The 15046-nt window shown below is 30.8% G+C and overlaps 1 protein-coding gene and 4 pseudogenes across 1 annotated transcript; 1 reads left to right on the top strand and 4 right to left on the bottom strand.

Moving 5' to 3' along the window:
• Window positions 1-147: 147 nt before the first annotated feature.
• LOC148543779 (uncharacterized) lies at window positions 148-2080 on the bottom strand (annotated as a pseudogene).
• Window positions 2081-2221: 141 nt separating this feature from the next.
• Window positions 2222-4169, bottom strand: LOC148543778 (uncharacterized; annotated as a pseudogene).
• Window positions 4170-4310: 141 nt separating this feature from the next.
• LOC148543777 (uncharacterized) lies at window positions 4311-6258 on the bottom strand (annotated as a pseudogene).
• Window positions 6259-6292: 34 nt separating this feature from the next.
• LOC148543776 (uncharacterized) lies at window positions 6293-8269 on the bottom strand (annotated as a pseudogene).
• Window positions 8270-13749: 5480 nt separating this feature from the next.
• Window positions 13750-14343, top strand: LOC148543775 (uncharacterized). The gene is made up of 2 exons (XM_088498712.1): window positions 13750-13787; window positions 13857-14343. The coding sequence occupies exons 1-2, from the start codon at window positions 13750-13752 to the stop codon at window positions 14341-14343; spliced, it is 525 nt and encodes a 174-aa protein (XP_088354838.1).
• Window positions 14344-15046: the final 703 nt, after the last annotated feature.

Genomic DNA, 15046 nt, shown 5'->3' with positions numbered 1-15046 from the left:
TAGATTTAAAATTTTCAATCCAAAACAAACTTACAGATAGATTTGAGAAATTTTAGTTTGCATATTGAAAATCTGACATATGGGAATATATATATATATATATATATATATATATATATATATAACAAATTTGGAAGTGTAAAAGTGCTAAAACTGCATAGGTACTCCACTTTTCTAAATGCGGAGAGACTGACTCCACATTTCTAGAAGCGAATAGACTGACTTCACAACAACTTGGAATTGGCCTTGATAATTTGTTATTTGAAAGATCGAATATCTTGAGAAAATCAAGCTTGCATATTGTAGTGGGGATATTACCACTAAATAGGTTGGATGGTAATTGGAGCCCAGTTATATTTTGTCCCACCTAATTTGATATAGCTCCTAAAAACTTATTTTCACCTAAATTAAGAATTCAAAGCTTTTCACAAATTTTTAATGAAACAGGCACTTCTCCAGAAAATCTATTATTGAATAGACTAAATGAAACTAGGTTGGACAAAATACTTATTGAGTAGGGAATTTGGCCTTTAAAATTATTGCCTTCCAAGTTAATATATTACGATGATTTCCAATGAATCCAAAAATTTGGAATCTCTCCAGATAATAGATTATGAGAGAGATCCAAATATTTCAAATTATTTTTTTCTTTTGTCTTGCGACATAAGAAATGAGAAATGCATCCATACAAAGAGTTGTAGGATAAATCCAAAAGAGTGACATTTTGGGATATTCGAGGCACATTACATATGAAATTATTGCTACTTAGTATGAATACTTTAGAATGAAATAACACGTTTGAAATACTGCCATTGATTGAACTATTTTTTGAAACAAGATACTCAACTTGATTAGAAATAAATTTTCAGAACTTTTCACTTGGTTCTAATGGAATTCTTGAGTTCAAAATGTTTAAAATTGGCAGCGAGCCCTGTCTATATATCCGTGAAGGAAGTTTGGGCCTCACAGCATCCAACATCAAAGTTTAGAGTTGAAAAGGAGCAATCGATTGAGGATCAAAGTTGAACAACAATGATTGTGAGCCAAAACCTAAATATTCTAGGTTTGAAAAGGTGTGAAAAAATTTTTCAGAAATATTTCCAGTAAAAGAATTTGATTCAAGTGATAAACAAGTCAAAGATGACAAATTTTTTAAACTTGTAGGAAAAGGACCTGAAAATGAATTTCTAGGAAGATACAGATTTTTTTGTATCTCAAGTTAACCTATCCAATTTGGAATGGATCCATTGAGATCATTGTCATCCAAAAACAAGGAATCAAGGCTTTGAAACTGTAGAAATGTTTGAGGAAGTTGGCATTGCAATGAAGTTTTTGAGAGAAAAATAGTTCATATACCAGAACTGAAATTGAAAATCCAGGTTGGTAACTTAGCTGGAACAAAATCATTGTTGGAAAGATTAAGGGCGTCAAATGCAATAAAATTGGCATATTGCAGGGATGGATAAATGTCTCGAAGTCCGTAATATTCCAAATATAACTCTGAAAGAGAAGCAAGCAATGTAACTAACTGAAGCCAATTAGTTTCCTCTTGAAGATTAATGCCAGTGAGGTCCTGATACTGCAGAGAGGAAAGATTAGAAATCCAATGAAGCATATGATCAACTTTAAGATTGTCATTATCTGACAAATAAAGGTGGTGGAGGTTGTTGGAAGAGTTTTCACCCTGACCATGATAATGGATGAAGCTGAAGTCATTGTTGCAAACTCCAAAAAGCTTAGAAATTGAAGCTCAAACAAAGAAGAGATGTTGAGCTCACCTGTTAGGCAATGTAGTTTGTTAACATCATTACCATAAACAGGATAAATTTGAGGACAAGTAAGACTGAGCCCCGTGTCTTTGCCAGTAGTGTTGTCACATTGGACTCCTCTACATTGGCAACAATTTTTTTTTTCCAATGGAGCATAAAAAAATTACTCCGGAGGGATCAATAACTCCATGTTTGAACATGATTAATGTGTTTTTGTCCTTCTCATCACAAGGAAGGACTTTTGGATTACACATGGCTCTACATAATAATAATAAAAACAAAAGGATTTGAATATAGTATTGAAAATTCATGTTTTAGATTTAAAATTTTCAATCCAAAACAAACTTACAGATATATTTGAGAAATTTTAGTTTGCATATTGAAAATCTGACATATGGGAATATATATATATATATATATATATATATAACAAATTTGGAAGTGTAAAAGTGCTAAAACTGCATAGGTACTCCACTTTTCTAAATGCGGAGAGACTGACTCCACAAAGACTGACTCCACATTTCTAGAAGCGAATAGACTGACTTCACAACAACTTGGAATTGGCCCTGATAATTTGTTATTTGAAAGATCGAATATCTTGAGAAAATCAAGCTTGCATATTGTAGTGGGGATATTACCACTAAATAGGTTGGATGGTAATTGGAGCCCAATTATATTTTGTCCCACCTAATTTGATATAGCTCCTAAAAACTTATTTTCACCTAAATTAAGAATTCAAAGCTTTTCACAAATTTTTAATGAAACAGGCACTTCTCCAGAAAATCTATTATTGAATAGACTAAATGAAACTAGGTTGGACAAAATACTTATTGAGTAGGGAATTTGGCCTTTAAAATTATTGCCTTCCAAGTTAATATATTACGATTATTTCCAAAGAATCCAAAAATTTGGAATCTCTCCAGATAATAGATTATGAGAGAGATCCAAATATTTCAAATTATTTTTTTCTTTTGTCTTGCGACATAAGAAATGAGAAATGCATCCATACAAAGAGTTGTAGGATAAATCCAAAAGAGTGACATTTTGGGATATTCGAGGCACATTACATATGAAATTATTGCTACTTAGTATGAATACTTTAGAATGAAATAACACGTTTGAAATACTGCCATTGATTGAACTATTTTTTGAAACAAGATACTCAACTTGATTAGAAATAAATTTTCAGAACTTTTCACTTGGTTCTAATGGAATTCTTGAGTTCAAAATGTTTAAAATTGGCAGCGAGCCCTGTCTATATATCCGTGAAGGAAGTTTGGGCCTCACAGCATCCAACATCAAAGTTTAGAGTTGAAAAGGAGCAATCGATTGAGGATCAAAGTTGAACAACAATGATTGTGAGCCAAAACCTAAATATTCTAGGTTTGAAAAGGTGTGAAAAAATTTTTCAGAAATATTTCCAATAAAAGAATTTGATTCAAGTGATAAACAAGTCAAAGATGACAAATTTTTTAAACTTGTAGGAAAAGGACCTGAAAATGAATTTCTTGGAAGATACAGATTTTTTTGTATCTCAAGTTAACCTATCCAATTTGGAATGGATCCATTGAGATCATTGTCATCCAAAAACAAGGAATCAAGGCTTTGAAACTGTAGAAATGTTTGAGGAAGTTGGCATTGCAATGAAGTTTTTGAGAGAAAAATAGTTCATATACCAGAACTGAAATTGAAAATCCAGGTTGGTAACTTAGCTGGAACAAAATCATTGTTGGAAAGATTAAGGGCGTCAAATGCAATAAAATTGGCATATTGCAGGGATGGATAAATGTCTCGAAGTCCGTAATATTCCAAATATAACTCTGAAAGAGAAGCAAGCAATGTAACTAACTGAAGCCAATTAGTTTCCTCTTGAAGATTAATGCCAGTGAGGTCCTGATACTGCAGAGAGGAAAGATTAGAAATCCAATGAAGCATATGATCAACTTTAAGATTGTCATTATCTGACAAATAAAGGTGGTGGAGGTTGTTGGAAGAGTTTTCACCCTGACCATGATAATGGATGAAGCTGAAGTCATTGTTGCAAACTCCAAAAAGCTTAGAAATTGAAGCTCAAACAAAGAAGAGATGTTGAGCTCACCTGTTAGGCAATGTAGTTTGTTAACATCATTACCATAAACAGGATAAATTTGAGGACAAGTAAGACTGAGCCCCGTGTCTTTGCCAGTAGTGTTGTCACATTGGACTCCTCTACATTGGCAACAATTTTTTTTTTCCAATGGAGCATAAAAAAATTACTCCGGAGGGATCAATAACTCCATGTTTGAACATGATTAATGTGTTTTTGTCCTTCTCATCACAAGGAAGGACTTTTGGATTACACATGGCTCTACATAATAATAATAAAAACAAAAGGATTTGAATATAGTATTGAAAATTCATGTTTTAGATTTAAAATTTTCAATCCAAAACAAACTTACAGATATATTTGAGAAATTTTAGTTTGCATATTGAAAATCTGACATATGGGAATATATATATATATATATATATATATATAACAAATTTGGAAGTGTAAAAGTGCTAAAACTGCATAGGTACTCCACTTTTCTAAATGCGGAGAGACTGACTCCACAAAGACTGACTCCACATTTCTAGAAGCGAATAGACTGACTTCACAACAACTTGGAATTGGCCCTGATAATTTGTTATTTGAAAGATCGAATATCTTGAGAAAATCAAGCTTGCATATTGTAGTGGGGATATTACCACTAAATAGGTTGGATGGTAATTGGAGCCCAATTATATTTTGTCCCACCTAATTTGATATAGCTCCTAAAAACTTATTTTCACCTAAATTAAGAATTCAAAGCTTTTCACAAATTTTTAATGAAACAGGCACTTCTCCAGAAAATCTATTATTGAATAGACTAAATGAAACTAGGTTGGACAAAATACTTATTGAGTAGGGAATTTGGCCTTTAAAATTATTGCCTTCCAAGTTAATATATTACGATGATTTCCAATGAATCCAACAATTCGGAATCTCTCCAGATAATAGATTATGAGAGAGATCCAAATATTTCAAATTATTTTTTTCTTTTGTCTTGCGACATAAGAAATGAGAAATTCATCCATACAAAGAGTTGTAGGATAAATCCAAAAGAGTGACATTTTGGGATATTCGAGGCACATTACATATGAAATTATTGCTACTTAGTATGAATACTTTAGAATGAAATAACACGTTTGAAATACTGCCATTGATTGAACTATTTTTTGAAACAAGATACTCAACTTGATTAGAAATAAATTTTCAGAACTTTTCACTTGGTTCTAATAGAATTCTTGAGTTCAAAATGTTTAAAATTGGCAGCGAGCCCTGTCTATATATCCGTGAAGGAAGTTTGGGCCTCACAGCATCCAACATCAAAGTTTAGAGTTGAAAAGGAGGAATCGATTGAGGATCAAAGTTGAACAACAATGATTGTGAGCCAAAACCTAAATATTCTAGGTTTGAAAAGGTGTGAAAAAAATTTTCAAAAATATTTCCAGTAAAAGAATTTGATTCAAGTGATAAACAAGTCAAAGATGACAAATTTTTTAAACTTGTAGGAAAAGGACCTGAAAATAAATTTCTAGGAAGATACAGATTTTTTTGTATCTCAAGTTAACCTATCCAATTTGGAATGGATCCATTGAGATCATTGTCATCCAAAAACAAGGAATCAAGGCTTTGAAACTGTAGAAATGTTTGAGGAAGTTGGCATTGCAATGAAGTTTTTGAGAGAAAAATAGTTGATATACCAGAACTGAAATTGAAAATCCAGGTTGGTAACTTAGCTGGAACAAAATCATTGTTGGAAAGATTAAGGGTGTCAAATGCAGTAAAATTGGCATATTGCAGGGATGGATAAATGTCTCGAAGTCCGTAATATTCCAAATATAACTCTGAAAGAGAAGCAAGCAATGTAACTAACTGAAGCCAATTAGTTTCCTCTTGAAGATTAATGCCAGTGAGGTCCTGATACTGCAGAGAGGAAAGATTAGAAATCCAATGAAGCATATGATCAACTTTAAGATTGTCATTATCTGACAAATAAAGGTGGTGGAGGTTGTTGGAAGAGTTTTCACCCTTACCATGATAATGGATAAAGCTGAAGTCATTGTTGCAAACTCCAAAAAACTTAGAAATTGAAGCTCAAACAAAGAAGAGATGTTGAGCTCACCTGTTAGGCAATGTAGTTTGTTAACATCATTACCATAAACAGGATAAATTTGAGGACAAGTAAGACTGAGCCCCGTGTCTTTGCCAGTAGTGCTGTCACATTGGACTCCTCTACATTGGCAACAATTTTTTTTTTCCAATGGAGCATAAAAAAATTACTCCGGAGGGATCAATAACTCCATGTTTGAACATGATTAATGTGTTTTTGTCCTTCTCATCACAAGGAAGGACTTTTGGATTACACATGGCTCTACATAATAATAATAAAAACAAAAGGATTTGAATATAGTATTGAAAATTCATGTTTTAGATTTAAAATTTTCAATCCAAAACAAACTTACAGATAGATTTGTGAAATTTTAGTTTGCATATTGAAAATCTGACATATGGGAATATATATATATATATATATATAACAAATTTGGAAGTGTAAAAGTGCTAAAACTGCATAGGTACTCCACTTTTCTAAATGCGGAGAGACTGACTCCACATTTCTAGAAGCGAATAGACTGACTTCACAACAACTTGGAATTGGCCCTGATAATTTGTTATTTGAAAGATCGAATATCTTGAGAAAATCAAGCTTGCATATTGTAGTGGGGATATTACCACTAAATAGGTTGGATGGTAATTGGAGCCGAATTATATTTTGTCGCACCTAATTTGATATAGCTCCTAAAAACTTATTTTCACCTAAGTTAAGAATTTGAAACTTTTCACAAATTTTTAATGAAACAGGCACTTTCTCTAGATAATCTATTATTGAATAGACTAAATGAAACTGGGTTGGACAAAATACTTATTGAGTAGGGAGTTTGGCCTCTAAAATTATTATCTTCCAAGTTAATATATTCCGATGATTTCCAATGAATCCAACAATTTGGAATCTCTCCTGATAATAGATTATGAGGGAGATCCAAATATTTCAAATTATTTTTTTCTTTTGTCTTGCGACATAAGAAATGAGAAATGGATCCAGACAAAGAGTTGTAAGATAAATCCAAAAGAGTGATATTTGGGGATATTCGAGGCACATTACCTCTCAAATTATTGCTACTTAGCATGAATACTTTAGAATGAAATAACACATTCGAAATACTGCCATTGATTGAACTATTTTGCAAAACAAGATATTCAACTTGATGAGAAATAAATTTCCAGAACTTTTCACTTGGTTCTAGTGGGATTCTTGAGTTCAAAATGTTTAAAAGTGGCAGCGAGTCCTGTCTATATATCCATGAAGGAAGTTTGGGCCTCACAGCATCCAAGATCAAAGTTAGGAGTTGAAAACGTGGAATCCATTGAGGATCAAAGTTGAACAACAATGATTGTGAGCCAAAACCCAAATATTCTAGGTTTGAAAAGGGGGTCCAGTAAAAGAATTTGATTCAAGTGATAAACAAGTCAAAGATGACAAATTTTTTAAACCTGTAAGAAAAGGACCTGAAAATGAATTTCTAGGAAGATACAGGTTTTTTACTTTCTCAAGTTAACCCACCCAATTTGGAGTGGATCCATTGAGATCATTGTCATCCAAAAACAAGGAATCAAGGCTTTGAAAATGTGGAAATGTTTGAAGAAGTTGGCCTTGCAATGAATTTTTTGAGAGGAAAATAGCTAATATTCCAGAACTGAAGTTGAAAATCCAGTTTGGTAACATAGCTGGAACAAAATCATTGTTGAAAAGATCAAGGACGTCAAGTGCAGTAAAATTGGCGTATTGCAGGGGTGGATAAATGTTCCGAAGTCCGCAATACTCCAAATATAACTCTGAAAGAGAAGGAAGCAATATAACTAACTGAAGCCAATTAGTTTCCTCTTGAAGATTAATGCCAGTGAGGTATAGATACTGCAGAGAGGAAATATTAGAAATCCAATGAAGCATATGATCAGCTTTAAGATTGCCATTATCTGACAAATAAAGGTAGTAGAGGTTGTTGGAAGAGTTTTCACCCTGACCATGATAATGGATGATGCTGAAGTCATTGTTGCCCAACTCCAAAAAACTTAGAAATTGAAGCTCAAACAAAGAAGAGATGTTGAGCTCACATGTTAGGCAACGCAATTTGTTAACATCCTTACCATAAACAGGTTAAATTTGAGGACAAGTAAGACTGAGCCCCGTAACTTTGTCAGTAGTGTTGTCACAATGTACTCCTCTCCATTGGCAACAATTTTTTTTTCCAATGGATCATAAAAAAAGTACTCCGGAGGGATCAATAGCTCCATCTTTGAACATGATTAATGTGTTTTTGTCCTTCTCATCATAAGGAAGGACTTTTCTATTACACATGGCTCTACATAATAATAATAATAATAATAATAATAATAATAATAATAATAATAATAATAATAATAATAATAATAATAATAATAAAAACAAAAGGATTTGAATATAGTATTGAAAATTCATGTTTTAGATTTAAAATTTTCAATTCAAAAACAAACTTTCAGATAAATTTGAGAAATTTTAGTTTGCATATTGGAAATCTGACATATGGGGATATATATAGTAAATTTGGAAGCGTAAATGTGCTAAAACTGCATAGTTACTCCACATTTCTAAAAGCGAATAGACTGACTCCACAACAACTTGGAATTGGCCCTAATAATTTGTTATTTGAAAGATCCAATATCTTGAGAAAATCAAGCTTGCATATTGTAGTGGGGATATTACCACTAAATAGGTTGGATCGTAATTGGAGCGCAATTATATTTTGTCCCACCCAATTTGATATAACCCCTGAAAACTTATTGGGCAAAATGCCATATTAAACCAAATGGAAGAGAAAATTACGTGATTCTACCAAAACAAAAAATATAACATGCATCCGCGAAAAGCATATTTTAATATAATTCGAATGAGGTTTGTTTGAATTATGCATGAGTAGATCCAAGGAATAATTCGAATCATATTAATTCGAACTACATGCAAACGTGACCCACACTAGTTCGAATGAGGCTGATTCGAACTAGCCCACCATGTTGACATCCATAGTAATTCGAAATAGGTTAATTCAAATTGCACACATAGTAATCCATACAATTATTTTGATACCCCAACAATTATATCAACTAACTTGAATGACATTATACTGTGCATGTTGATTTGTTTTGTTACTCCTTCGCTTGCATCATAGCTGAGAAATGTTTGTGATTAAGATTCAAAGCACCATCTTCTAAACTCAAATGAAAATCATAGTGTAAAATGTTGCCAATAGATGAGAGGAGATTTCGATATATAACTTGTCATGACTGATGTACCTTTAATATATGGTGAATTATACTCTACCCTTTCTAAAATAAAGGGTAAATTACCCCTTGTGATTTATACCGTAATTATTCATAAATTATTCTTCTACCAGAGCTCCAAGATTCATGTTATCTTCTTTTTTCTTTTCAATTGAAGCGATGTTTCTCTTGAAACTTGATAGTAGTGTCATTTTCATAATCCGCACCAAATACACCTCTTCTTTTCCAATTTTAAAACCATAATTTCTCTCAAAACCAATCACCATTTCCAATTAATTAGGTTAAGATTTTGAACTTGTTCACATGCTTTCAATCTCCCATTTCAACGAGCACATCTATTAATTTTTCATCTCTTTCCTTCCTAAGATTTTTTTCCTAGTATTTTTTCTTAAAATTCAGTCGGATCAACAATGATACTCCTTTTCAGATAACCAACTCTCATAGCCTTGTATAACTATATAACAAAAACAAACCAAAATATTAGTTAGTCATAAAAACAATGAGTCAATAATTATCATCTTAGAATTTTTATTATCTGAATAATGATTGAAAAATAATTTAAGAGCAATTAAAGATAAAAAAATAAAATAAAATACTTTGGTGTCTCCTTTCACACACCAATTACCATTATTTTTAATTAATATATCACAAATTTCTATCAATTTTTTAGTTCTCTCATTTTTAGGATTTTCTAGCAATCGTATTAGAAATAGCAATTAGATTTAAGGATCTTATTCGAACTTTGGAACTCTGGTTGAAAGATAATTTATCAATAATCATTGTATATGCCACAAGAGATAATTTACCCTTTATTTTAGAGAGGGTACGATAGAGTTCACCTTAATATATACTGTATTCTCTTATTTTGTCCTGTTTCAAAATTCTAAGCCTTTATTGCTGTTTTTTTGATAGAATGTGATAATCTAAGAATCATGATGATCAAACTAACTTTTAGTTCTTCGTATAGTAACTTAAAATATAATTATAAATAATTAATTTTATATAATTTAGTATACTAAGAAGTACTCATAAAAAATATTTATTATTACACGATCGTACAATTTCAGTGTTAATTCTTTATTCAAAAAGTTATAGATAATTTTTATTAATTTATAATGTTTTTATTATGATTTTAGAAATTTCTTAAATTATATTATTTTAAAAAGGAGCCACTCAGATAAAGATGTCTAAAACATCTTTTTTTAAAGATGTTTTTTAGTAATTAAAATTTAACATATATAATTGATTAAATCATGTTATTTTTGTCAAAATTAGGTTAGACAAATTGATTTAACTGAAAAAATGATGAATCAAATCTTGAACTGGTCTAAATTAATATTATTTTTTTATAAAAAATGACTACAATACCCTTATTATAGAGAATAATTAAAATACTCTTATTATATATATTAATTTTAAAAATTCTAAATTCTAACCCTACGATAGAAAAATAAAGGACTAAAATTTAGGATTCTCAAAACTAATATATATAATAGAAGTATTTTAGTCATTTTCTATAATAGGGTATTGTAGTTATTTTTTATAAAAAATAATATTAATTTAGACCAGTTCAAGATTTGATTCACCATTTTTCGGTCAAATCAATTTGTCTAATCTAATTTTGACAAAAATAACACGGTTTAATTGATTATATGTGTTAAATTTTAATTATTAAAAAACATCTTTATAAAAAGACGTTTTCACCATCTTTATCTGAGTGGCTCCCAATTTAAAAAAGCACTCAATATTTTTTAGATAAATCATTTGCTTCATCGATATTATTTAACTAATATTTTAACTAAGTTGCCAATTTTAGTTTTCTGGTGCATCTAAGTCTTATATTTTTTTACAAACATTATATCGATTAGTATTTATAGTATATTAACTTAAAGTATATAATTAATATTAATATTTTTTTACTATTGGAGTATATAAGTAATAATTAAATATGCTATGGAGCGAGATTTATTAGTGTTTATCATAATTAGCTTAGCGATGTAAATTTTAGGATTCATCAGTTAAAAATAAGAGTTTGTATAATTCTTTTATTATTTTATATATTCGTAGTTTTTTCAGTTTCGTTGTGAATTACGACTTTAATTTTTAGTTATTTCTGAATTCTTGATTTGTATTTATGGTGGTTAACTTAGCAATAAAAACTTAAGGGTTCACCAATAATATTATAATTTTGTAAATTATTGTCAAACTCAATGTGATTTCTTAGGCTTAAAATAATGAATATAATAGCATACAATTAATTTTATACTCTCTCTTAAGTTTTAGTGGACAGTTGTACACAAAGATGAATTATTTGGATAATACATACAAAATTATGTTTCTATTTGATCTTAAGGAAAAACAAATAAAATTTGTATGATTAATTGACACCTTAAAATAGGGTAACGTCCAACTTAAAAAAATTTACTGCTATCAATTACAAGCAAATTTTAGTGTCATATAATTTATATAAAAAATATTAAAATATAACTAAAATTATTTGTTTAAGTATATTAAAATATAACTATTATTTATAAATTATTTCTATAAAAGATATTAAAATATAACCAATATAGCTTAGTGATCGAAATCTAACTGTTCACAAGTTAAAAACAAAGATTTGTATCATTCTTTTAGTTCTTCATATAGTAACTTAAGATATAATTATAAATAATTAGTTTTTTTGAAGTCGATATGGACACTATAAATTTTTTGTTATGTCCTTTGGTTTAACTAATGCTCCAACTGCTTTTATAGACTTGATGAATCGTGTATTCAAGCATTTTTAAGATTACTTTGTGATTGTCTTTATTGATGACATTTTATTGTATTCCAAGAGTGAGGAAGAATATGAGCATCATCTAAGAGTTATTTTGCAAATTCTAAGAAATCACAAACTTTATGTAAAATTTTCTAAGTGTGAGTTTTAGTGGGGCCAAGTAGCATTTTTAGGCCATGTTGTATCGAAAGATGAAATTAAAGTGGATCCAAAGAAAGTGGAAGCCGTCTAACACTGGCTAAGACCTACATCAGTAGAAGAGATTCATAGTTTTTTAGGATTGGCAGGCTACTACAGACGTTTTGTCAAAAATTTCTTAAAGATATCAACTACTTTGACTAAGTTAACTCAGAAGAATGTAAAATTTAAATGGACTGATGAATGTGAACAAAGCTTTCAAAAGCTTAAGAAGTGTTTGACTACTACCTCAGTTCTAGTTTTATCTTCAGGATCTGGAGGATATTCGGTATATTGTGATACATCTCGGGTAGGACTTGGATGTGTTCTTATACAGCATGGTAGAGTCATCGCATATGCATCTAGACAACTTAAGAAGTACGAGCAGAATTACCCAACTCATGATTTAAAAATGGCAGCAATAATTTTTGCCTTAAAGATCTGGAGACACTATCTTTATGGTGAAACATGTGAAGTTTATACAGATCACAAGAGCTTAAAGTACACCTTTCAACAAAAAGATCTTAACTTCAGACAATGTAGATGAATGGAGTTGCTTAAAGATTACGATGTATCATCTTATACCATCCAAGTAAGGCTAATGTTGTTGCTGATGCATTGAGTAGAAAATCCATGTGTAGTTTAAATCACATTGCTTTATCAAGAAGACATTTAGTGCAAGAGATTCACAAGTTAGAATCTGAGAGTGTATACTTTAAGCTTGAAGGGTCAGGGCCATTCCTAGCTTATGTACGATCTCAGTCCTCTCTAATAGAACAAATCAAGTTTGCGCAAGGTGATGACCCAAAGTTAAGAAAGCAAATAGAAGATGTTCACAATAGGTAGTACTCAGATTTTTCTCTTGATCAAGGTGTTTTACGTTGTGGTAACCGTTTATGTATGCCAAATAATAATGACTTAAAGAAAGCTATTATGGAGGAGGCTCACAATTCTAAATACACCGTTCATCTAGGCACTAATAAGATGTACCAAGATTTGAAGCAATTGTTTTGGTGGGAAGGCATGAAAAAAGGCGTAAGTACTTTTGTTTCTCACTGCTTGACTTGTCCACAAGTTAGCTGAACAAAAAAATCTGCAGGGTTGCTACAACATATTGAGATACATGAATGAAAATGGGAGAGAATTACCATGGACTTTGTAACAGGTTTACCTCATAGTTTTAAGGGCTACAATTTAGTCTGGGTGATAGTAGATAGAATGACAAAGTCAGCTCACTTTTCCTGTGAAAACTACTTATACCGCAACCCGATATGCTAAGCTTTATGTTGATGAGATATTCAAATTTCATGGAGCCCCCGTGTCTATTATCTCAGATTGTGGGCCACAATTTAACTCTTATTTTTGGAAATCCTTTCAAAATGCGCTTGGAACAAGAGTAGATCTTAGTACAACCTTTCATCCACAGACGGACGGACAATCTAAGAGAACAATTTAAATTTTGGAAGATATGTTGAGATGTTGTATTTTAGATTTTGGTGAAAATTGGGACAGCTACTTACCTTTGATTGAGTTTTCTTATAATAATAGCTACCAAGCCAATATTCAAATGGCACCATTTGAAATTCTTTATGGAAGGCGATGTAGATCACCAGTTGGATGGTTTGAGGTTGGTTAGGCCAAACTGTTGGGACCCGATTTGGTACAATATGCGATTGAGAAAATTCGCGTGATCAAGGAACGCAGCTCAAAGTAGACAAAGGGCCTACGCTGATCATAGGAGACGTAACTTAGAATTCTCAGTGGGTGATCAAATTTTTTTCCGAGTGTCACCTATGAAGAGTGTGATGAGGTTTGGCAAAAAGGGTAAGCTTAGTCCTCGCTATATTGGTGCTTTTGAGATCTTGGAACTAGTAGGCACAGTAGCGTATCGTTTGGCATTACCACCTGATTTGTCTATGATTCATCCAGTATTTCACGTGTCTATGTTACGTAAATATCTTCACGATCCATCTCATGTACTAACTCCCGAATCAGTGTTATTGAAAGAGGATCTATCATTTGAAGAAGAACCTATTACTATAATTGATCGACAAGTAAGAAAGTTACGCTCTAAAAAAGTAGCTTCTATAAAAGTGGTCTGGAAGAACCATTCAGAGAAAGATGCAACTTGGGAACCTGAGAATATAATGCACGATAAATATCCGTATTTGTTCGAAACTTAAGGTATTTTTATGTTTGAAATTTGGGGACTGCATTTTTTTAAAGATGGGGAGGTTGTAGCCTTAAAAAAAACTAGAGTGAGACCAGCGTAATGCGCAGAAAGGTAGATTATTTATACTATATAGTGTATTTTAATAATAATAATTATAAAAATATGTTAGAGAACATATTGTAAATAGATTTTGAATTTATTTATTTTTAAAAAAGACATAGGTTATTTATATTAGAATTATATAAAACTGTATTTTTATTTTTTTTCATTTTTCGTTTTGCATTAATTGCTACACTTTGTCTTTTTTTACGTTTTTTATTTGTTTGTAAATAAAAATGTTATATTAAATTTAAGAAATCTTTTACAATTAGTATGAGAGATTAATAAATGAAGAATAGTAAGAGTTTCAACATGTATAAGTTGTAAAATTTGAATATTTGTAACTGAAATTTTTTATAATTATTATTATTATAACACTTTTAATGTATGTTTATTGCATTTAATTAGTACTTGATGTTTCAATTGAATAATAATAGATAAGAGTTTTTTGTTTTAATTTTTTTAAAATATTTTATTTTAATAGTAATTTGTTGATTTTCATCTTTTGTCAAGTCATTAACATTGCTGATGTGGTATCATTAGCAAAGAAAAGATGGCTTAAAGTCATTGTGGAGAGAGTTGGTATCAACTTTTATATATTACTATATAGTATA

This window comes from Arachis ipaensis, chromosome B9 (assembly GCF_059453495.1).
Source record: "Arachis ipaensis isolate K30076 ecotype BB chromosome B9, ASM5945349v1, whole genome shotgun sequence".
In the NCBI taxonomy this organism is placed as follows: domain Eukaryota; kingdom Viridiplantae; phylum Streptophyta; class Magnoliopsida; order Fabales; family Fabaceae; genus Arachis; species Arachis ipaensis.
This window is presented reverse-complemented; position numbering and strand designations above follow the sequence as displayed.